The sequence below is a fragment of the Triturus cristatus genome, chromosome 1_1, assembly GCF_964204655.1.
Source record: "Triturus cristatus chromosome 1_1, aTriCri1.1, whole genome shotgun sequence".
In the NCBI taxonomy this organism is placed as follows: domain Eukaryota; kingdom Metazoa; phylum Chordata; class Amphibia; order Caudata; family Salamandridae; genus Triturus; species Triturus cristatus.
In genome coordinates this window covers 124324206-124349506 of record NC_140579.1, presented here as the reverse complement: position 1 = coordinate 124349506, position 25301 = coordinate 124324206, and the positions used below count along the sequence as shown (strand labels likewise).

At 46.6% G+C, this 25301-nt stretch overlaps 1 protein-coding gene across 2 annotated transcripts in view; it reads left to right on the top strand.

Annotated features, from left to right (window-relative positions):
- The window catches only part of LOC146869745 (CCN family member 1-like), an 80937-nt gene that overhangs the window by 12487 nt on the left and 43149 nt on the right, over positions 1 to 25301 (top strand). For both annotated transcript variants that reach the window (XM_085614100.1, XM_085614090.1), the window contains 3 exons: positions 2726 to 2983; positions 9348 to 9527; positions 14703 to 14876. In XM_085614100.1, the coding sequence (XP_085470226.1) occupies positions 2726 to 2983; positions 9348 to 9527; positions 14703 to 14876 (612 nt within the window). The remainder of the gene's footprint in view (positions 1 to 2725; positions 2984 to 9347; positions 9528 to 14702; positions 14877 to 25301) is intronic.

Below are 25301 nucleotides of genomic sequence, written 5' to 3'. Positions count from 1 at the left end.
TAGGGAGTGTCCCCTGTCCTCGGGCTCCCAGGGGTGCAGGGCTCCTGGACCCTGGACCTCTGGATGCTGCCCCACCAGCCCTACGTACAATAAAGACAGGAGGTGGCGCACCCACCACTTCACTCTAGTCCCACCCTGCAACCAGTGAGGATGTCCTGCAGGAGCTCCAAGATGTGTCTGAGAGACCCCCCGACACCCTACCCCCACTCGAATCAACAGAATAAACCCCACAGGACACCGTATTCAGTATCCCCATGCAAGCTACACTGTGCGAGCGACAAGAGAATGTGCAGGACTCTCACCACAGTACAGTGATGTGGAGCTGCAGGCAGGCCGAGGTAATCCAGAGGCTGGCTGCCGAAGGCGCCCTCGAGGAGCTGCAGCCCAGGGAGAGGGTCTTCAAGCCACTTCACTGTCCAGACTGATTCCCTGATCTAACAAGTTGGTCATATTGGTTTCTTAGGAGTTTCAACATCTGCAGAGTGAGGGAATGGCATGCCTGGAGAGACCGGACTGTACAATGGGAAAGCAGAATGTTTTACTTTATAAGATCTACAAGAGTATTTTTGACTTTTGTCAGGTGTTGTTGCAGCTATTAGAGTTAAAAACACACTTAAAAGCCATTAAGTGGGGGAGTCTTACTAGATGTGGGGGAGTCTTACTGCCTGCAAACTGGAAGGGGTGTGGGTCCCATGTGGAGGCACACCCATGCCTTTGGTTCAATTTTGAGCTGTCCCCACCCATGCGTTCTTCCGTCCTTTTCCCTCAATGAGCCAGTTGATGTGAAGGGATGTACGGAGGGACGTCAGGTGTCCCACGCCAGAGCATGTGGGCTCGACTGCATTTGTTCAAAAGTAGGGCAGAGCGGAACTCCGTGGATTTCTACTAAGTTTTTAAGTAACACTGAGAATTCGGCGTAGTGCAACTCCGCGAGCTCTGCCGACCCAGAAACAAAATCCGATCTTTTAGTTCTGATCACAAATATCTGCGTTATACCATCGTCCTGCGTGGGAACATATACAAGTATTGGGCCCAACCTGAATATCTGCATTATATTTGAACTTCCACTGAATATCTTCTTGACACCAGTTTTCAGTGGGCCCCGTTGATGTTATGCGATTCGGCAGCTGCAGCGTTTCCCACATAATGATGGGGTTGTTGCATTTGTCACATAATCCATCATCCATTGCATACTTTGTAGAGTTTTTTTTTTTAAATTGTATTTGAAAAGGGTTCGAAGTTACGTAAAGCACAGCGACATGTGTGGCAGCGGTATAGAAGGCCCTTTTCAATGGTTTGTTGGTCTCGTTTCAGTTGCTTATTGCTATATTTGGGTGTTAAACTGGTACTATTGAGGGAATAAATTTGCAGAGACAGTGTTAACCTGTGTAAAAACAATAAATATGTTCCACATTACACCACATAAATTGCCCTTCCTTGCCGTTTAATTTAACAAACCTGGCACACAATTCCAGTGACCCTAACTATGCAAAGCTACAGTGAACTATTCCACTATCATACTGCAGCTGATCACTAGATGGCACTGCATCCACATAGGAGACAAACAGTGGCCAGGCCCCTGTGGCTGAGCAGGAGACTGTAAGCTCCTGCGGGAATAATTGATCCAGTGTCATACTGTGACTGTCCAGTAGGTGTCACTGTCTGCATAGACAATGCAGGCAGAAGATGGACCGCTGTGACTGAGAAGCAGACAGAAGGAGCCTGCAGGAACTGATCCAGTAGCATACTGTGACTGCCCACTAGGAGTCACTGCTCCATAGATGAGGAAGGAATGAGATGGACCCCTGTGACTGAGGAGGAGACTGCGGGAAGAATTCATCCAGTGTCATACTGTGACTGCCCACTAGGTGTCTCGGTTTTCTTAGACCATGCAGGCAGAAGATGAACCTCTGTGGCTAAGATGCAGACAGAAGGGCTCAGCAGGAACTGATCCAGTGTCATTCTATCACTGTCCACAAGGGATTGTTTCCATAGATGAGGCATGCATGAGATGGACCCCTGTGGCTGAGAAGGAGACTGTAGAGCCCTGAAAAAATGAGTCCAATGCCATACTGTCCATCAGGAGTCACCACTTCCAGGCGCAGATAGGTGCAAGAATAGTTGCGGCAGGTTACAAGGAGACAACAGCCCTTCTGTGGTCTCAATTACTGCCACACTGTGGCTGACCACTAGGTACCATAGTACCTGTAGACATGGTAGGACAGGAGTGGTATCCGCGGAGGAAGGGCGGACTGCAAGCCGTTGAAGGGCCAGTTGGCATTACCTCAATGCTAGCGACAGTCGAAGTTTCCCGCCTTTGGCTGAAAGAGAAACTGCAGCCCCTTATTCAATGGCATAAAGTATAACTGGCCACTAGGTGGCACTGCTCTTCCAAACAAACAGACACTGTCATGCCTTCAGAGCCTAGGGTAGACTCCTCCGATAGATCTATACAGTGACTGGGCACTAGGTGTCCGATAGAGGAACCAAAGCTGAACTGACCCCTGTGGCTGATAGTTGCCCTGTGGCTGATAGTTGCCTCAAGACTAGACAGACAGGTGACTGACTGCCCTACACTAGAAGCATTACGTAAAGCTCCAGCCTATCTGGAAATCTCCCAGCTCCACGATAGGCCAGTCCACCTCTGATGCACTCCTCGGGTCCAAGGCCATCAATCGCTGCCTGGTAACTCCATGCCAACCTTTGACCCCATTCTCCCCTCCAGTGCCCGGGCAGTGCTGCAAGCGTTGGAGATGCGTGGAGTCCAACCAGCTTGAGAACTGGCTGCGCAGCTCCGACATGCAGAGACCCCCTGGGGGGAATGCCATCGGAGAGACCCCCAGGAGGGCATGGGGAGCCGAGACCAGGACCTCCTGGGACCATCATCACCCCGCTGAACCCTTCAGGACCAGACCCATATTGGAAACAGAGGAGGGCCAGGTGCTGGTAGCCGAAGAGGAAGACCCGGATGGGAGCGGTGCAGGTGAGAGGTGCTGCGAGGCTGTGGGTCAGGGACCTAAGCGCTGAATGTGGAACCTACCACTGGAATAGCAATAGTAGCCAGAGGTCAGGATTGAAGGGCATGGGTGTGTGTGTGTATGTGTGTGTGTGTGTGTGTCCTGTACCTTGTGTCAGCACGTGTCCCATGATAGATATGCAAATTATAATATTTAAAAAATACATTTAAATGTTTTTCCACGTTGCCAGCACCCCCACAGCGTTTTGAAGCTCTAGAGCCCTCTTAAAAAATAATATTAAAAAAGTCACACTGGGCTAGGTCACCAGCAGTAGTTGGAGGAGAAGGAAAAGTGAGTGAAAATGTGTGGGGTGGGATTTAAAATAAATTAGTGGGCTAGTCAAGGGCAGTGTCTGTGGGAAAAAGTTAAAGGTGGGAACAGGACAAGGGAGAACATCTCCTGCGTACAGCATCCATTTTAGGACATCCTCATTCCTCACTCCTCATCCCTGCTTCCCTTCCCTATTTCTTATGCATCATCCCTACTTCTCATCCATCATCCCTGCTTCTCATCCCTACTTCTCATCCATCATCATCTCTATTTGTCATCCCTATTTCTCATCCATTATTCCTATTTCTCATTCCTCACCCCTGCTTCTCATCTCCATCATCCCTACTTCCCTTCCATCATCCCAATTTCTCACCGCTTATCCCTGCTTCTCAGCTCTGCTTTTCTTCCATCATCCATACTTCTCATCCATCATTCCTACTTCTCATACCTGCTTCTCATCCCTCATCCCTATTTCTCATCTCTCATTCCTGTTTCTCATTTCTTCTTCTCATCAATCATCCTAACTTCTCAACCCTCTTCCCTACTTCTATTCCATCATGCCTACTTCTCATCCTTAATCCCCATTTATTACCCATCATCCTTTTATCTCATCCCTACTTCTCACCCATTATCCCTACTTCTCACCCTTACTTCTCATTCGTCCATCATCCCCACTTTTCATCCATCTTCCCTACTTGTCATCCCCACTCATCCTTCATCCCTACTTCTCAGTACTCATCCCTCAACCATACCAATACACTTTCAATGCTGTGAATCACCCCTTCTGAGGTTATAGAGAGGGCTACAATCTTTTGGTCTAGCTCAGGCTTTTCCAGAGGGTAGCTCACGAGCTACTGGTAGTTGTCCAACTGCCTACTATAGCTCTCCTAGCAGCCCATCTACTAAATTAGATGCTTTTGCTTGGTTTAATTACTATATGTATATCAAAAATTAAAAGAACGTATTTGAGACGAAAATATGTGTGTTTTCATAACTCATAAACTGATGTTTACCATTACGTTGGCGCCAGGGCCCTTGTAGCTATAACTCTTATGTATCATCCAATGAGAGGCAGTCCACATGACAAAGCATTTTTTTTACATTACTGTTGGCAACCCTGCCTGATGAACTGAGGGGATCACTGACGGTAATCTTGTATCGGGTGGAAACTAATTTAATCGTGTCTGTTATGGTTACTGTTTCACCACTAATAATGTTAGTATATTAGTTCATGATGATCATTGAACATAAGTTGCTCCTGTTTCAGAACAGGTCTAGCCACTGAAAATTGCACCTGCTGGTTGAGGACAGAGGAGAGGAAATCCCAACTGGTGTTTGCTTTCAGTGAACCCAAGGCTGTACAGCATTTTGTTTTATTTAGTTAAGTGCTTTTCTGTTTCCAAAGGCCTCTATGGAAAGCTCTGGTTTGGGGTAGACAAGGGCCTCCCACCTGGGCCATAAATCAACACTTGGATAGAGGGCTTTACAGTTAATTCAGAAACCTTTTTAGTTTCAGTTTCATATGTAACAACTCTGACCAGGCCTCCCTCTTCCTGGTTTCCTACACAACTGTAGCCCAGCCCCTGAAATCTGCAAAATGCAAAGAAAGAAAGACAAGCATTGGAAATGTAGTCCATCTCGCATTCGTTTGAGTTAGAGCTTTTGGCATTGTGCATGGCAATGAATTTTACCCATGCGTTATGGAGTGTATGTATGTGGTGTGTAGTGGAATTATGTGGGTCGGATTGGATTAGTTAGTTGTGGAATTGTGTGGCGTGGAGTGGATTTGTTTAGTGGAATTGTGTAGCATGGTGTGATGTGGAATTATGTGGATAGTAGTTCTGTGGTACTGAATGTACTGGAATTATGTAGAGTGGGATAGTGTGTTATGGAGTGTGATTATGTGGAATGCTATTTTATGTTGTGGAGTGGTATGTAGTGGAGTTTAATTATGTGGTGTGCATTGAATTTTGTGGCCTGATGTTGAATTGTGTGTTGTGGTTTGGATGTTTGTGTTGTGCTGTGTAATTGTGTTGTTGAGTTCAATTATGTGGTTTGGTGTTCAATTATGTGGTGTGGATTGGAAATGTGTGGAGTTGAAATGTGTGGCGTGGAACTGTGTGGACAGCTTTGCCTTTTTGTTGATGAAAAAAACAAATAGGTAGGAGTCAAGCTTTAGATGTGTGTTTGTCGGTGTTTTAAAAATAAGAAAATGCGCAATCAGTGCGTTTTTTGGGTGAAAACGGGTCTTCAGGTAATTCCGCGCAATACATACAGGACACATTTACTGCAACATACATCAATCATGGTGAAAATCAAGGAATACTGAGCAAGTAGCCATGTTCTGGTCTGTGTTTCAAAAAAGCAAAAGATTTCTCAATGCCCCTATTAAAGCAGCAATGCGATCACTAGTCCTGCATTTTTGTTCCTTCCTCAAATGAAACATTATCTCTCCTGTTATTTGGCAGACTTCTACCTCTATGAATTACAGGTAGATTTATTAGCAAAGGATGAGAGTCTCGGACTAGACAATGGCACTGTGTCGTTGAATGTAGCTTCTCCACTGTAAATGGCGGCGGGGAGGCTGGCTTAAACCCATGCGTCCAGACCCAAGGATATACATTCATTCCACTATTATTGCAAAAAACATACAGCGCACCTACAGTTGCCAGAGCAGACTGGCAGTTTCCATGCTTCGATGAAACAATATTGGAGTAGTAAATGAATGTGTATTGAAAGCTGCCAACAGGGATGCCCGTTTTAAATGGCAACTGAACGATCCTTTAGTGAGAGCGCTTGGGATGACGGGCTCTATACAAATGGAGTCCATCAATAAACAAAGCAAACACGGTACACGTAACACGTAATCCTGTGTGCTGTGCCAAAAGGGATTGGTCAACTGTACTTAAATGTCCAAGGTACCAATGCACTTTACATAATAGCAACTGTTGTACACTGATGTGCTGTAAAATTGCCACAAGATGGAGTTCTAGTAGCCAAATAAATTTAAAAAAGCAACAATACCATCCTCAAAGTGTGTGCACGCACGTTACAAGGGGGACAAGATAACGAGTTTTCAGAGAATTGGGATTACAATGAATGCGAACTAAAGCACAGTAACATCAAAGAAGATCTCAAGAGTGTGGAATGGAACTCCTTCAGTTAATTTGGAAAACAGTGGCATAAGGCTAAGTGAAAGTGCTATTAAGCATACTCACATACCTTAACTCATTCTCAAAACGTACCTGTGTAACGGGGGTCCGTTGCATTGTCTTCGCCTTCGATTGTCACCCCAGAATCACAAACAGCTCAATTAGCGTTTTAACTGTTTTCCTTTTAAGAAAAGAAAAAACTGTGATAAACAGTAATTGCAAAAAACCGACAGATATGGCTCAGTGGCTCATGTTAGCGTTCTAATTAGTTGTTGTACGCGCACAGCCATGTTAGCATTCGCCACGGAGGCAAGGAGTGCACACCCCGATGTTGCCTCTGTTGTTCAGCTTGCCTGAGGCATGGGAGGGGAGCTGGGAATTTACAACTTGGACATTATGAGGGGCCGGCTAAAGGCAACACGGACAATGGGTAAATGAAAAGCAGGACGCGGGTGGCACTTGGAGCTACGAGCAGGGAACATGAGCAGGAAATTAACAAAATAAGCCTAGGCAAAGGAAAAAGTAGTGCCCAACACTAACGTGAATAGCAAATCGTGAAATAATCGATTAACTAGGAGCAGTCTGCAGGGTGTGACCAAAACAGCAAAAGGAGGGACAATTGTAAGCTATTCACCAATGTACACAAAATAATTTGGAAAAGCATATGAAGAAACCAAACAAAAGTGATGGGCGTGCTGAATGCCCATACAGTAGATACAGCATGTCTCAAGAGACAGTGCATACTGCCTAGGCAAGATCTAAAACGTCTGCTCTAGGGCTCAAGGAAGCCTCAGACTAAAACATTTTCTTTGTTACAAACAAAACTGAAATCAGAAAAGTTTGCTGATGAACTGTATTACCCTGCCTCCAATAACAAACTGAAACCAGACAAGGTTTCCGATGACCTATATACCCCTGTCTCCAAGTGTTGATTAATCACCCAAGCCAGGACCCTTGTCTTTCCCAAACCATCTGAGCTTTCTGCAGAGAGCAGTGTAAATAGAAAAGCATTTAAATAAAATGAAATGCTGTACACCCTTGGATTCACTGCAAGCAAACAGCCCAGTATGCAATGACAAAGCTGCTTTTTAAGTGATTATACCAATAGAATGCAGCCCCCTCTCTTAACTCTGATTTGCTCTTGCCAACCAATCAATGTGAAGGTGTGTTTCACAGCATTCAAAGTGCGTTGGTGTGACTGAGGGATGAGGAATGAAAAGTAGGGAGGATGGATGAGGAGTAGGGATGAGAAGTAGGGATGATGGATGATGTATGTGAAGTAGTGGTGAGACGTAGAGATTATGGATGATGGATGAAAAGTACAGCTGAGAAGTAGGAATGATGGATGATTCATGAGAAGTAGGGATAAGAAATGGGGATGATAAATGATGGATGAGGAGAAGTTGGGACGATGGATAAGAAGTATGGATGATGTTTGTGGATGAAAATTAGGGATTGTGGATGAGAAATAGGGATGATGGATGAGAAGTAAGGATAAGAAGCAGGGATGATGGAGGAGAAGTAGGGATAAGAAGCAGGGATGATGGAGGAGAGATAGGGATGATGGATGAGAAGTAGGGATGATGTTTGTGGATAAGAATTAGGGATTGTGGATGAGAAATAGAGATGATGTGTGAGAAGTAGGCAGAGAAGCAGGGATAATGGAGGAGAAGTAGGGATGATGGATGAGAAGTTGGGATGAGAAGCTGTTTTTGTCATTAAAGTTAAAAGCATGAAAGTAGGGCCCGATAGATTGTCTAAAGGGAGTCAGTGTTATTAAGGACAGAAAAGGGAATTTCCTGTGAAGAGGGGTGTTCACCTTGATTACAGAGAAACAACTTTCAGGTGTCATTTATATTTAGAATATATTTGTTCGGAGACACTTCTTACATTAAAACCCGGGCATGGTCTTCGGAGAATGTTTTTGCTATTTTGCTTCCAGTACCACACCTGGCCACATGCACTGAAGCAATGCCGACCTTGTACTATGCAGAAATAGCAGCCCTAGGCCGTACCCTACATATTCCCTTCATCTCCTGGGTCCACTGGTCAACATCTTTGGCCAGTACACTGACCCCAGTGTCCACATAGCACAGCCTTTGGCTTGGTCCAGAGAACACTAGGTACAGGATGTGGCCATTGGCTATGTCTTGAGCCCAGTCCCTAAAGCAACTGAGAGCTAGTGACCTCTGGCCACAGGGTCTGGACTCACCCAGAACTCTGCTCAATCTGAACTCATCCTAACAAAGCTTTTAAACATCTAATAAAAGTGAAATGCATTTTGTGATTCTATGTGCAACTTCATCAAACATCAGTATAAGCAAGACAAAATGTGTTTTATCATTGGAATAACCAATTGAACCATGAACACCACTGCCTCTATGACATTCAGACATATTTAATGTGTTCTTTACTCTTCCTCCATATCTCACTTTGTAAACATTAAACAAATATAAGTATCAACTACAATGGCCTTTGAATCTACTTCTTCCTGACTGCTAACAGATGTGTAGCTAATGCAGGACATACAACTTGAAATTTATTTTATACAACCTTATATTTGCTTTTTGAAAACCTTCTAGCCAGTGCTATAAACATAGAAGAAAGACTGTCTTCTCCTGTGTCCATGCCATTTATACAAAGTTTATAATTCTTCTATGTTAACACAGAAGAAAGATGGCTATCTGCTCTGCCTGTACATTCCGTAAACAAAGCAGGTTGCCTTTCTAATGTGAAGTAAAGCCAGAGGATAAATGGAAGTCAAACGGCCCACAAGCTCATGGTGTATATGGGGAAACCTGCATTATGTCACGCTTTCCGGGTCCTGTCTCACGTTCCTCTCTGGTTTTCTCTCTCTCTGTCTCTCTCTCCCTCTGTATATGTAAACACTGTGCCCGCTGTCCCACAGGTACCTCTGAGGGCCGGCCCTGCAACGTTCAAGGTGCCACGTACCAGCACGAAGAGCACTTCCAAATAGGCTGCCAAGGCTCCTGTGTCTGCAAGGATGGATCCGTGGCCTGCGTATCCCTGTGTCCACCCACCCAGCTCGCTCCCGTGCCTGGCTGCCTAGTCATCGGGCAGGTGGAAGGTACACTCCCTGCCTTTGCATAGGCAGCGTCTTCGTATTTACATGCTCACTACCTGCTGATAACATGCACTATCAGACTGTGCTCTAAAATGTGACAGGGGTAAACAAACTATATTATAAGGGAGTCTGTTCATACTGAAAAATAACTCTACACTCATAAATATGCTGCATACATACAAATAGGATGCACCCTTCTTCCCCGGTACTATCTGAAGGGACACATAGATGTCCACATATGGCCAGCATAATGCCAAGGAACGACAGGAGAGGTAGCAGCTTTGTGGGTGATTAATGCATCGTGATGCAGTGCTAAAGGGGTGAATCTTCTTCTCCTTCCTAAACTGGAGCAGATTTGGGGCTGTCCTGATGGATACAGGGATGTTGTTCCAGGTCCTGGGTGCATCGGTGGAAAAGGCCTGTTGCCTTGTTTGTTTGACTTTTACACTTGTTAGTCTGCAGTCTGATGGTGGTCTGGATAGAGTGTGCCTAGATCCATCAGCCATGGGAGCTTGTCTCCAAGACTCCCTTCACGTTTCCCATCTCACACCAGATGATAATTTGCGGCAGGAGGAACTGTGTGATATTCTCTAAGTACAGTTAGACACTATTCGACACCATGGACGGGAGAGGTACAGCATCTCTCCCACACCCAGCTGTGTGATGTCCTGCACGTGCAGTAGCAATTCTTACCATCAGAGGGCATATCAAACTCTATCACCCACTTAAAGATGGATCTTCCATAGTTGAAGTTCCCCCTTCTCTCCAGCAGAGGGCAAATTGGCTCATCAGCAGTTCCACTTCTCATGCCCGAAAATATCAGGTCATGACGTAGCTGCAGCCACTGCGTTGTGTCTACGACACTGCACCTCCTACACTACAGCACACTGTGTTTGCTACTGAGCCATTGCTACTCCACCATTGCTACTCCAACAGCCCACATCTCCATCACTGAAGCACCACTCTAGAGCCTACCTCATTCACTGAACCAGCCCTTCTCCCTTATTACATCACTCTTCTTTTACCTCCTATATCACTAGATGACACCCCTATACTAAACCACACCTCTTCCACCAGACCATCTCCTGCACTAGACCACACCCTGTGCACTTCAGCAAAGATTGGCAACTACATCACACCTCTTGCACTAAACCACATCTCTACTCTCACAACAGCAGCCCTCTTCCATGATAACACACTTCCTTCACTACTATTAACTTCTTCCAGTGGATCCCATCTTATCCGCACTTGACATGCGGCTGCATTACACAAAGTGCCATAGGGTCGCAGATCACAATGGGCGTGTGCACCCGTTTCTGCTCCTCTGGGGCACTTTAGTATTACAGAAGCAGCTGCAAACGCTTGTGCATTCTCTTCTATCCTACAGACCATGCCATTGTAGTCTCAAACTGTGGCCCTCCATTTGTATTGCAGCGTGGTCCCCCCTCCCCTCAGGTACTGGTTAGGTCAGCGCCGGGACGCTCCGTTGCTGGGGCAGCTGTTTGCGCTTTAACAAATAAATAACATAACATAACATAACATTTGCAGTGCAATCAGTCTCGCTTTTGGGACCTTATATGTTTTTAGCTATGCAGCACATTAACCTGGGTGCTGAAACATCTACTGTTCTTTAACATGGAGGGAAAGTAAGCACCAAACTGCGTGACACACCAGGTATGGGAACACATGGAGAGAAATATTGCCTTTCAGCGGGAAATGGTATCGTCCAAAGCTCTGTTTTTAATATAAAATCGTGGCCTTCGGTGGTCATATCACTGAAAATAGAAAAAAATATTATTGTCTACGGGTGCTCGTGGAAGACAATTTCTATGGACTGGAATCTAGAGAATGCTAAAGTGATTCTGGTTTTTTACTGACATCTGCTGGTCGTTTTCTCTCAAGAAAGCTAAATAGGGGTAATTGCCAGAAAAATTAAAAAAAGAAAGTCCCTCAGCAGAAAGCAATTCTGGTATTTTACTGACTTCTGCTGGTCCTTTTTTATTAAGACAGTTAAATAGAGTCAGTTGAACAGAAAAAAAAGTCCCTAAGCGTAAGCAGACAAGTCCTAGGTCTGATCTCCAGAGCCCGCAAAGTACATACACGTATAAGTATATACTAATATATAAGTATGTACTAAAGTATATTCAAGAGGTTTCAAATGCTCGACCTAAAAAGGAAACACTTTGCCACGGTGCCTCTGCATATTATGAACAAGGGGGAGGAGGCAAAGGGGGTGTTTGGGGCAAACTGACTGTGCACAGAGAGATAGCACCCAGTGTACCCTGTGAGGCGCCCCTAGAAAGGAGCGAAATGTGGTTCCAGGGACCCCCCAGGCATTCCCCGGGAGGTGGATGCATACACTGACTGTACCTGCCTCAAGGGGGATCTCTTCCCTCTTTGAAAACCAGACCCTGCTACCGTATCAAAGGGAAGGATGGACGGGCACTGCCGGCGGCTTCAAACAGCTGGTCCCAGGGCAAGTTTGAGTTTGTATCTGCCCTGGGGGGCAGAACATTAACTGTAGTATAGTGCAATGAGTCGGTCTGCGCCGGTGCACCCAGTTAAAGGTTCACCACAGCAAGACCAGGGCAGTGCGTCCTTTACTTAATCTAGCCCCAGATCATCTTCCTACAGCAACACCTCTGTAGAGGAAACCTGCCTCCTCTGCAGATGTTACCTCCTCCCTGTCTACGAAGCACAGACCCCATCAGCAGGCGCACCTCCCTGCAGGAGGCGATGGGCTACACCACCTCAGCAGGTCACGTCTCCAGATAACCTCCACTAACAGGCCTCCTCCTCAGTTGGCCCCAATGCCAGATAACTTCCATCAGTAGTACCAACCTCCCCCTTTGTAGGCCACACCTTTCCATAATCTCCATGCACAGGCCAAACACCTCCCTCAGTAGAGCACACATTCAGACATGTCCATCAGTAGGCCACACTACATCGGTAGGTCATATTACCAGATAATCTCCATCAATAGTCTATACTGCTCTCTCTGTAGGCCACACCTCTACACAGCCTGCATTCCTTGGCAACACATCTCAGCAGAGCACAGCTCCAGCTACTCTGCATTAGCAGGCCACACACCCCCACTATGCCATACCTTTAGGTAATCTATATCATTAGGCCACACCCTTTCCCAGTATGCCACACCTCCAGATGACCTATGTCATTAGTCCACACCCCTCCCCAATATGCCACACCCCGGTGATCTACATAATTAGGCCACACCCCTCCCCAGTATGTCACACCTCCAGATGATCTGTATCATTGGCCACACCCTTCCCCAGTATGCCACACCTCCGGATGACCTATATCATTAGGCCACACCCTTCCCCAGTCTGCCACACCTCCAGATGACCTATATCATTTGGCCACACCCCTCCCCAGTACATCACCCCTCTAGACGATCTATATAACTAGGACACACCCCTCCCCAGTATGCAACAGCTCCAGGTGATCTATATCATAAGGCCACACCCCTCCCCAGTATGCCACACCTACAGATAATCTATATCATTAGGCGATAGCAACACCTTCCCTGGTGGCCACAGCATCAGATAGCCCATCATGAAATGATGCCTCCTCCTCAATTGGCCAACCCTCTGAATAATCTCCCTCAAATGACCACGCCTCAAGATAATCTCCATTAATAGACCATATGTCCTTCTCCACACCACCTCTTTAGCAAGGGAAATTTGAGGGTCAAGGTTAAGATAGAACACGCCCCCTTCTCAGCCGGACACACCTCCAGATAAACTCTATCAATAGAGCATGCCCCATCCTCAGAAGGACACAGCTCCAGATAGAGCATGCCCCATCCTCAGCAGGACATGGCTCCAGATAGACCATGCCCCCTCCTCAGCAGGACATGGCTCCAGATAGAGCATGCCCCCTCCTCAGCAGGACATGGCTCCAGATAGAACACGCCCCCTCCTCAGCAGGACACGGCTCCAGATAGAACACGCCCCCTCCTCAGCAGGACATGGCTCCAGATAGAGCATGCCCCCTCCTTAGCAGGACACGGCTCCAGATAGAGCATGCCCCCTCAGCAGGACATGGCTCCAGATAGAGCATGCCCCCTCCTCAGCAGGACACGGCTCCATATAGTACACGCCCCCTCCTCAGCAGGACACAGCTCCAGATAGAACACGCCCCCTCCTCAGCAGGACATGGCTCCATATAGAGCATGCCCCTCCTCAGCAGGGCACAGCTCCAGATAGAGCATGCCCCCTCCTCAACAGGACACGCCTCCAGATAGAGCATGCCCCCTCCTCAGCAGGACATGGCTCCAGATAGAACACACCCCCTCCTCTGCAGGACACGGCTCCAGATAGAGCATGTCCACTCCTCAGCAGGACACGGCTCCAGATAGAACACGCCCCCTCCTCAGCAGGACACGGCTCCAGATAGAACACGCCCCCTCCTCAGCAGGACACAGCTCCAGATAGAGCATGCCCCCTCCTCAACAGGACACGGCTCCAGATAGAGCATGCCCCCTCCTCAGCAGGACACGGATCCAGATAGAACACACCCCCTCCTCTGCAGGACACGGCTCCAGCTAGAGGATGCCCCCTCCTCAGCAGGACACGGCTCCAGATAGAACACGCCCCCTCCTCAGCAGGACAAGGCTCCGATAGAACACGCCCTCTCCTCAGCAGGACACGGCTCCAGAAAGAGCATGCCCACTCCTCAGCAGGACACGGCTCCAGATAGAACACGCCCCCTCCTCAGGAGGACAAACTTTCAGAAAATCTGCCTCAGCGGACCACGCCTCCTCTATAGGCCCCACCTCTGGAGAAGCCATTTACTTCCGTAAATAATTGCACTGTCTTCTACTCATAAATCAGTCTGCATTGAGGGGCCTTCAGGTGCAGCCCCTCAACCCACGGAATAAGAGGCGGTGCTACCGCTGACAATGTCTGCTTTCTTGGATTTTAGCCCAGGCAGGGCTATAGGTATGGTTAGTGCAGCAGGTGCGTTGGCACCCATACCCAGGGGTGTGAGGGACGCACTGAACTCCAATTAGGATTCTGTTTTACTGCCCAACGAGTGGATGGGGGTATTTTCCTAGCTTCCACCAGGGCCTCTGGCACCCTCTCTACACCACTGAGACTTACTGGGACGCCACATTGATAGTGTTTTTCATGTACCCTGCTCTCTGTCTCCGTCTAGTGCCCGGGCAGTGCTGCAAGCAGTGGAGGTGCCTGCAGTTCAAGAATGCAAACCAGGAGGAGGCAGCAGAGACTCCCTTGGGTGCACAGCTGCTGGAAGACACCGGGTTACAGATGAGGAGCAGGACACTGTCCAGCCGAGGCACAAAAGTGACCAGGAGGAGAAGAGTCCAAGGTAAGATGTTGCAGTAGGATAGAGATTCAGCAGAGTTGGTCCACCTCCAAGAACCAGCGTAGTAGGGGACGCTGCAGGGCAAGATGGAGGAAGAATGGAACAGCTGTGTGTGCGTCCCAGTACTACAGTAGTAAGGGTGCTACAGGGTAATGTTGAGGTGCATCAGCAGAGCTGTGTGTGGCCCCCACTCCTGATACTGGAATAGGGAGTGGTGTAATAGCAGTCATGTTTGTGGGTCTCAGGTGAAGAGAGGTGTCACAGGTCAACATTATTGTAAATTCCTTTCACTGGCTAATGGCTACTGCTCTTTTTATAGCACTTTTATAGCGCTTATTACCACTGTTTTATGTGCTGAAAATAACAGCTATTGCTTCCTCCCAGTGTAATCGTAGTCACTGTACTGAGCTCATAAGGCTGGAATGCTTCTGGTCAAAGCCTGCGCCCAACCCTTGGCCGGCGCCAACTCCGGCTGCTCAAGGTCTAAACAACTAGTGTTTCCCTGCAGGTCTGGTGCACGGACAGACCCATCTTCAATTTTTTATTACATTTATTTTAGGATCTCCAGATTTTTGTAAATTTATTTTTTGATCCCCATTTCCTCCTTGGATCCTCAAATCCAGGGAGGATCTGCGGATCCACATCAGAGGGCCCTACAGGCGCTGGATATGGGAAGAGAAAAACTGAAAAACTCAGGATCCTTCTGGTTCCCCACATGGATCTGGGTGATTGGTTGTGCCCACCGTTCCCTCTTATGTGCCCTTTCTGAAGGACAGAGTGGGACTAATCCCCTCCTGAGTACTTTAGGGGTTACTATTTATTGAAGGTTGTGGCAGCCTATCAGACCCGTTTGGATCTGCTGATCCTTCATGTAGGAGGCTGGCTTAGTATATGGTGCTCCCTACAAGGAGTGATGCACCTTGCACTAATCCAGGCAACCCTATGGTGCTTTAGTGGTCTTAGATAACCATACAAGCTCTCAAAGGGATAGCTGTGTAGAGCAGCCCTCAGGCCGATCTTGAAGGAGTGTAAAGCAGCTTGTTTTACCAACTTTAATCAATAGTGTATATTAGATGAAAAGGAACCAGACAGTGTCTATAAAAGTAAGTCTATTTATTACACACCACAATCACTGGTATATCTCCAAGCCGGAGATATCAATAGCACACAGAAGACTACTTGGAAAACAATCAGGTAAGTAGCACAGAAAACAGTGGTCTCCATTGGGAGACCAAACAATATACTAATAAAGTTGTATGCGAACTGCAAAGGAGAATGGGACTTAGACCAAAAGACTAAGGGGAGCTGGGGATGCAAGGAACCACCCAAGGTAAGTACCCAGGAATCCCATGGAGGCTGGGTGCAGAGTGGTAATACAGCTGCGAACCCATTCAAGGTCAATTAAGAGATCGCGGTTCAGTTTTAAAGAAGTACCCTTGCCGGAGGACCCCGAAAAAAACATTTGAAAGAAAGAAGGTAGGAGAGCTATCGCACACGGGGATGCCCAAGGATACTAGGTTTACCGGCACCAGGGAAACCAGGTGTATAGGGGTAAAGTGACTTCAAAACCTGCCGTAGACGACAATGGGAGACTTCCAGAAGATGCCTCTAGAGAAAACTGTAAAGAAGTTCGGTGGAATCCAAATGTGGATTCTTGAAGTGAAGAACCTGCAAGCAGAGTGGACAGAGTCAGTGCCACTTGGAGGTGACCAGGAGGCATGGAAGCACAATGGCCACCAATCTCAAACAAGAGGTTCAGAAGAGACAACAGTGAACTTTTCGCTGCAGCTGTGAGGACCAGGTGACGCTGAGCAAGGCCAGGAGCCACGCATGAGCTGTCTCATGTCAGGTGGCGGTGTCTAGGTGGTTGGTGTCCGGCGGGAGCGTCAACAAGCCTTGGTAGCTGCAACCAGCGTGGAGAACAAAATGGAGCAAAAGTTGGGACTAGCAAGGTCCAAGGAACTCATCAAATGCAGGAGAGTCTGAGCAGTCCCGAACAAGGAGGGGAGCCCACTAAATCAAAGGAAGACCCTCCAGATGACCCACAGAGTCGGAGGCCCACAATGCAGGATATGCAGGGAGGACTCTTCTTCAGACAGTGAGGTGCTGGAGGCTGGAGCTTCTTGTAGCCCGAAGATCTCTGGCCTCTAGGTAGCCACAGAACTACCACCTGTGTTGCTTTTCGTGGGATGTCAGGAGTAGCAGACCAGTCAGCTTCGTTGCGGTGCCTGCAGATATAGGGGAGTGACTCCTTCACTCCAAGGGAGATTTCTTCATATGTCCTTGATGCCCACAGGTCTTTTGGAGAACCTGGATGAAGCACAGGCAATGCAGAAGTATTGAAGAACAGTGAGACCAGCATGAGTCTTCCTTGGTACAGTCTCAGTTCCAGTCAAAGTCCAAGTGTCTAGACGATTGAAGAGTGATATCGTTTCAGGGTTGAATCTGGTCCCACGACAAACCTGATGACACACCCACAGGAGAGCCCTTAAATACCCTAAGGAAAGGGTTGGGATGACCCAGGGGTCCCTCCCAGAGGAGGAGCTGTCCAGTTTCACACCAGAGCGGGAGCTAAGGGTTCCTTGAACTGGCTCAAACCGGAGTATGCAAGTAGGACACCAGATGTGCCCCTCAAGGCAGTCCGGTGGTGCTGGAAAGCACTCCCATCCCAGCCCAGTACAGTAAGTCCTGTCTGGTAGGTAGTCACACCTCCCTGTGACAGGTAACCTATTGTTCTACTTTCCCCTGCTCGAGCTCAGCTCAGCAGCAGGAGGGCAGAATCGTGTCTGTGGCTGGCAGCAGCACTAGCTTACTGGCAAACCCTGAAAGGCTGTTACCGGGAGTATAGGGTGGTCCCCGAAGGGCCCCCAGTACGTGGGATCATACTTCCAACACTGAAATCAGTGTTGGGGTATGATTCCAACATGTTTGATACAAAACATGATCGGGTTGGGTGCACCCATTATATACTTAGACATCTCGTAATGATTGATGTCCACTATATGTCTTAAAATGGCTGACCGCTCTTGCAAAGCCTGGAGAATGACTCCCGGGTTTGTATGGTGTCCTACTCATGCAGGAGCCCCATCACACTTGAAACCAAGCACCCTGCCCTCAGGACTGAAGAGGCCAGCCATATGGGTGACTTATAAGTGTTAAGTGCAGTGACCTCAGATATAATGAAATCTATATCTGTCATGAGAAGTACAATCACCATCTCACACAGGCAGCAATAGCAGACATGTAGCCACTGTTTAAGTGGTCTCTCATGGGTGGCACAATACATGCTGCAGCCCATGGGAGATCCCTGGTGTACCTATGCCCTGTGTACCTTGGTACCATATATTAGGGACTTATAAGGGTACACAAGTAGCCAATTGTGGAGGTACCAATGTACTTACCAGAACCAATTTAGGGGAGAAAGCACAGATGCTGGGGCCTGGTTAGTAGGAACCCAGCAGACTAAGTCTAAAACACACTGACACCAGGCAAAAGGTGTGGCTGACCATGAAAGCAGATCCTACTTTCCTGTACTTCACCAGATCTGAGGATCTTAAATGACGGATGGGAATAAAAACCTACCTCAGCAAACAGGATCTCAGAATTTTTTTAATTTTTGGATTTGCAGATATCTGTGGATCCTTAACTGTGGAAACACACTCTCCTTTTGTTATTCCTCTCAAAATACACATTTCTTAAAAGCTCCTGAACCAAATGACACCAAATAAAAAATGAGCAATCTTTGAGTACATTTTTAACTTTGTGTCAAATTTGGTGTAATTCAATTTACCCATATTTTTCTGTATCGAATTGTAAATGGTCATTTAGACCTCACTGTCACCCCATTTAGGGGTGGAGTTATTGACGGAGTTGCACCAGTGAAGTGGCAGCTGGCTGTTCCAGAATAACCTTTGAACTGGTAGCTCATCCATGACTGGACCACCGGGTGATAGTGTCAATCACTTAGTCCTGTTTAGGGAAAGATGACTGTTGGACTTGGCCCTCTCTGCAGGGTCACCCAAACCTTTTGCCTTCACCCCTCCTATTTTTGCTGAATTCGTTTGTGTTAGCTTCAGGACTCTGTGAACTGTACCACTGCTAACCAGGGCCAAAGTGCTTGTGCACACTCCCTAAAACATGGTAAAATTGGCTTACACTGGATTGGCATATCTAATTTTCATGTAAGTCCCTAGTAAAGTGGTATACCATATACACAGGGCTGGTAAATTACATTCTACTAGTGGGCCTGCAGCACTTATTGTGTCACCCACATAAGTAGCCCTTAAACTCTGTCCCAGGTCTGCCATTGCAGCCTGTGTGTGTAGATTTTTTAACTGCCATTTTGACCTGGTAAAATAAATATTTTTTTCCAAATAAACATTTTACCAGGCGAAAACCTTTCTTTTAATAGATCTTGTTCACCTCTAGGGTAGGCCCTAAACAGCCCACTGGGCAATGTGCATTGTATTTAAAAATTGTACTTTCAAGTTTTAGGTGTCCTGGTAGTTAAAAACTCTTAAATTAAATTTTCACTACTGTAAGGTCCACCTCTCATAAGACAACATTGGATTACCTTATTAAATTTAATAAGTACTAACGTTTGATTTGGAGCAGGTAGGAAAGTCATGTTTGGTGTCTGAGGAATTGTAATTTGAAACCCTAGTGGTAAAGACAGATTTTAGGTCACAATTCCGAAAATGCCACTTTTAGAAAGTTCACATTTTCTTGCCCTAGACATTTGGTTGTCTGAAGCCTGGTCCTGTGTCACATGAGTAGGTATAGTTGGCAGTTGGCCTTTGTGTATTCCTCCTAGACAGTATCACAAAAGAGCATCTGGATGTTGGCAGGATGGACTATCTCTGACTTGATAGAGGGGCAGAGCTGTCACCTACCGCACTTGCAATTTAAAGGCACGGGCTTAGCTAATACACAAAGGACTTCACACTAGCCTATTTGAACCCTAACACACTGAGACCAGGGAAGAGAGGCAGGAAATTCCAAACACTTCTGTAGGGGAAAACTCCTCCAAACGTTTTTCTCACTTCAAAGTGGGCACAGGTATAACAATGGGACCCTCACAGATCACATCTGGACCTGTGGAAGAATCAGAAGGACTGCTCTGCTGCCCTGATGCCTGAGTGAGAAGGACTGGACCTGCACCTTGAACCCAGGACTATCAGAGTTACTGGAGTCTCCAACCTTTGGTGTAATAAGAGCTACTAAAGTAAAAGAAATATCGTCCTGAGCTAATAATAAATATTATTAGTGTTGTAACAGTGACCACATCGGACAAGATTATAACAGTGACCACATCGGACAAGATTACACTAGGGGCCATCTCATGCTAGTATATGAGCAATGATCACATCTGTGCATCTGGCAGAGTTTCTAGCAATAATGTGCAAAAAGGCTTTATTAACTTGGAATGCCTCTACTTGGGTTATAGATAACAGCCATAGCTACAGTGCACCAAGATAAGTCTCCCCAATGCTGCATAATTTATCACTGAAATATCAGCTTTAAAAGGAATGTGTACTTGTAAAGTGCACTTTTTTGTTCTATAAAGAATCTTACCATTGAAATAGCATGTATATTGTTAACCATCTGAATGGTTGCAGTGGTTGATTTGGAAATTCAACAGTTTTAGTCAAACATTCACTTATGAGCTCTGAAAATACACACATTTTCATCTCAAATACAGGCTTTTGAATTTTGGTATACATATATTCACTCAATAATGCACATGTTTCTAATTTGGTGGACTGGGTGGCTTGCAGGAGATCTACTTGTGGGCAGCTGGAGAGCTACCAGTAGCTGACGAGCTACTCGTTGGAGAAGCCTGCTCCAAAAGCTAGCTGGCTGCCCTTTTGATCATAGCCTCAAGTACAACAAAGGCTCCAACCATCTTGAGCCTTGCACCTGGACTCTGCCTGCTGTTAGTCTTAACCACCCAAGTGGTACATTCCCAAGTCCTGGACCCTTGGATGTGGGAATAAAGGTGCTCCGCCACCCAGCTTTGGTCCCCATCAGACCCAACACGAAGCCGTACAATGCCTCGCCGCACAGCTGCCAGCCTTATCACAATTGACGTTAAGCAACACATAGCCTAGCAAAGCCTCACCACAAAGCTGCCAGCTTCACCAGAATTGACATAGAGTGATGCAAAGCCCCACAAAGCCTTGCTGCCCAACTCATCGGAACTAACACAAAGTCTCGCTGTAGAGCTTCATCAGAGCTGACGGGTGGACAAAGCAAAGCCTGACAAAGCAATGCTGCACAGACCATGCGCCAAGGACATAAGGTACAATCCTCGGCAGTCCAAACTTGGTCCTGTGCCCAATATGCACCCCATCATGGTCGGCCTGAACTTGTGACTTTGTCCCAGTCCAGTGCGACCACATAGCCTCAGTTGGTGCTTTGCGCCTTTGACAGTACTTTTATGTAAAGCTTTAAAATTGCATATCTCCAGTTTTACTGATTGAATGTTTGTGGTTTTGGTCTCAAATATATTTATGTTAATTTATTCTATTTTCTAAATTGGTTTGGAATTATTATTTTGTTGTGTTTTCTCTTTATTAGTGTTTGTGTGCTGCATAAATGGGAGATATCCTTTACAATGCATGCAATACATCGCATGCCATTACAATGCGGTCGTTACAACGACCGCGTTGTTACATCGCAAGCCATTACAACGCAAGTCGTTACAATGACTTGCTTTAAGGGGCAGAAGGTGTTGGATTTGAAATCCAGCACCTTCCCACCTGTTGCACAGACTGGAGTTGGAATAGTGAATTATACTATTCCAACATCCTGCGCCGCCTACAGCAAGTCGTTGTAACGACTTGCGTTGTAATGGTATGCGAAGTAACAACACGGTCGTTGTAACAACCGCGTTGTAATGGCATGCGATGTATCGCATGCTTTGTAACATCGCACATTCTGCATAAATACTTAATACGTGCCTGTAAATTAAGCCTGACTGCTTTTGTGGCAAGCTACCAGAGGATTAAGCACAGGTTAATTTAGTGACTTTTGTGGTTCATCCTGACGGGGATTGTGCCTGTTGCTTGAGAAGGGCTCACACCCTCCTCAACCAGCAACCCAATGTCTCACAGCGACTGCCAGTAGATTGTCCTGTCTAAGGGCATCATCTCATATTATACGAGTTCAATGCCCAAAAACCCAAAGGTTACCATGGAGGAGGTTTGTATGCTCGCATTATTTTCAGCTGAGGACTACGCTTAAAAATGATTTGCTGCACATTTTGTGCTGGTTTGTGTAGAGTGTATTGCAGTGACTTACTCATGCCTGAACAGGAGACCTGACCAGCTCCACTCGATGGTCTCTTTAAAGGCGCAGTGGCATGGTTGGAAGTTGGAATTTTTACCACACCTTTTTGGAAGGACAAATGACAGACATTAGAACACATCACTCCTCAGAGTCTAATCCTTGATGTTGCTGCTGCTCCTGCCCCTACTAACAGCATCTCCAGAATGGGGTTGTGTTGTCTTTGACATCATTTGTCTACCGAGTCGCTGTTTTGGTATCATTATGGAGAGAAGGAGTTCCCTTGTTTGTCTGTAGATGTTTTTGGGCTACATGCATACACCACAAAACCCCTCTTTAAATCTCACCTACAGCGGTGATTTGGCTGACTGCTGCCAAAAACCAGACATTGTAGACAAAACCAAAAGTAACACTTGGCTTTGGGCCAGCCCCTCACTGCTATTTGCTGGCCTTCTTGTCAATTCAGAAGCATGACTTCTTTACCATCCTTTTAGTTGGATAATTAGTAACCTTCCACTGCTCATTTTTGGGGAACTATTTTTTCTTTTCTTTTGTTGCTCTTACCACTTATCTCCCATGTGCGCTTTCTGGCTCCCTCTTCCTCTCCTCTGCTCATCCATTGCTGCCCCATAGGGCATTTTTTGTTTTTAAATGTTTTTTTTCTCCCGGTCCCCTCAAGTTTGTTCTTCCTTCATCGCTCCCTGTCCACTCCTCGTTGACTTATCTCCCAAGCGATCCTCTATTGCTCCCATGTCCCTCCTGTCATGGTCTTTTTAGAAAAGTTTATATTTGAATTTTTGGAGGTCCATGCCACTGCCATTTGCTTTTACACCAGTGTTTTTTTTACCTACTGCTCAAAGACTGCCACCCACTATCCTGGTGCATAGCATCGACAAAAAAGCATTAGCAAAGCCCATGGGTAAAATAGGTGTAAGCTATTGGCTTTGCTAATGCTTGTTGTTCCAAGTATTCCTGCTGCTGTCCTATGACTCTTTACTCTGGAGGAGAGATTGGAAAAAAGCCGATAATGGACCAGAACTTAGGGGGAGAGAAAGAGAGAGAGATTTTCAATGATCAGTGGTAGCTGCTCGTCAGCATTGTACATGCAAATGCCAGCATTTGGAAAGCGCACAGCTACCTCCGAAGAGGTGTTCCGGCGCTGGGGGCCGTCGGGAAGATTAAGCGAGCTATTGCCCAGAGTCACATGGTGCTGGGCTAACCTGCTACCGGAGCCGGGGATCGAAGCGTGAACCCTGGCACCCTGGCCGCTGCGCCACACCTCTTGTTGTAGAGTTCCTACTACCGGCACTCCAAGTTCCGTCTCTTCCTCACATGTTCACATCTCTGTGTTCTACCATCTAGTAAATGCCTGCAGCCCTTGTAGTTATGTTTTTTTTATGAGTGCAGCTCATTCCACTGCTGTTGTGGGTAGGTTGCACTCAAGTGATACTCAGCATGATTTTGTTAATGGAAGTGATTTTAAATGTGGTTATGCTACAGCAGAGCCGTTCTAGGCATGGATAGTTCATGATAGGTTGGTTCTAAGCATGGGTATTTTCTGTACTGTGGATATAAGCAAAAAGAACAGATAATGGATGGAATGCTGAACAAATCAAACATTCATCCCTAGTCACAGATCTGGGTTTAAGCTATCGTTGTTTTTCTCACAGCGTCACCCCAGCCATATGCAAATCAGTCTTGACCCTGCACCCCATGGGAACAGTGCAGACCGAACTGCCAAGCCAGATCCTTCCTGGAATGGAAACAAGCATCCTGGGACAGGTTTCGGAGTATCACCCCTCATGAGACAGGCTAGCATGAATCCAGTGGTACAGCTAGCAAGGGGCCCATGTCTGGGCATACCCTTAGCCACTTAGGGCGCACATAGCAACATCACGGAATTAAAGGATGGCCGGAGTGTGGAAACTTGTCAAACATTCACCCCCAGTAGCAGATCTGGGTTTGATCCATCGTTATTTTGCTCCCCGCGTCACCCCAGTTTAGACCCAGTCATATGCAAATCATTCTTGACCCTGCTTACCATGCGAACAGTCCAGCCCGAACTGTCACACCGGGTGGTCCTCCCTGGTCCAGAAACAAGCATCCTGGAACCAGTTTCAGGGTATTACCCCTCATCAGCCCGGCACGCTGGAATCCAGTGGTAGAGCGAGCAAGGGACCCACGTCTGGGCATACCCTTAGTGACTTGGGGCACAAATAGCAACATCACAAAATAAAATAATGGACTGAGTATTGAATTTTTCAAACACTCACCCCCAGTCACATTTCTGGGTGTAATCCATTGTTATTTTTCTCCACAACACCCCAGTTTGGACCTAGCCATTTGCAAATCAGTCTTGACCCTGCCCTCCATGGGAAAAGTCCAGCCCGAACTGTCAAGCCAGGTCTTCCCTAGACTGAAAACAAGCATCCGAGGACAAGTTTCAGGGTATCACCCCTCATCTGTGAGGCTAACTTGAATCCAGTTGCCCAGTGAGCACAGGACCCTTCCCACTTAAGGTAAAAAAAGCAAAAAGAACAGATAATGGACAGAATGCTGAACATATCAAACATTCACCCCCAGTCACAGATCTGAGTTTAATCCATTGTTATTTTGCTTACCATGCCACCGCAGTTTGGACCCAGCCATATGCAAATCAGTCTTGACCCTTTGCCTCATGGGAACAGTCCAAACTAGGGTTGCGTGGTGAGCAAAAAAACTGTGGATTTAACCCAGATCTCTGACTTGGGGGGGATTGTTTGCATTGTTCAGCATTCTGTCCATCATCTGTCCTTTTTGGTACTTTGGATATAAGCGTGGGTATGTTGCTGTACTGTGGATATAAGCATGGTCATGTTACCTTAGAGCAGTTCGAAGTAAGCCATGTTCCATGTTCCTGTCCAATGGCTCTTAGCTTGGTTTTGTTGCTACAAAGTGGCTCTCACTGAGGTAGAACAGTCCTTTGAAAGAGGATTTGACTGTAAAATAGTGCTAACCTTGGTTGGATTAGAGCAGGACAGTTGTAAGCATCGATATGTTATAGCAGAGCAGATCGAAACATGGTTATGTATGTATGTTTGTCAGGGCCACTGGAATTATGCTGCAGGGAAGAACCAAATTATGCAGCTCAGTTTACTAAAT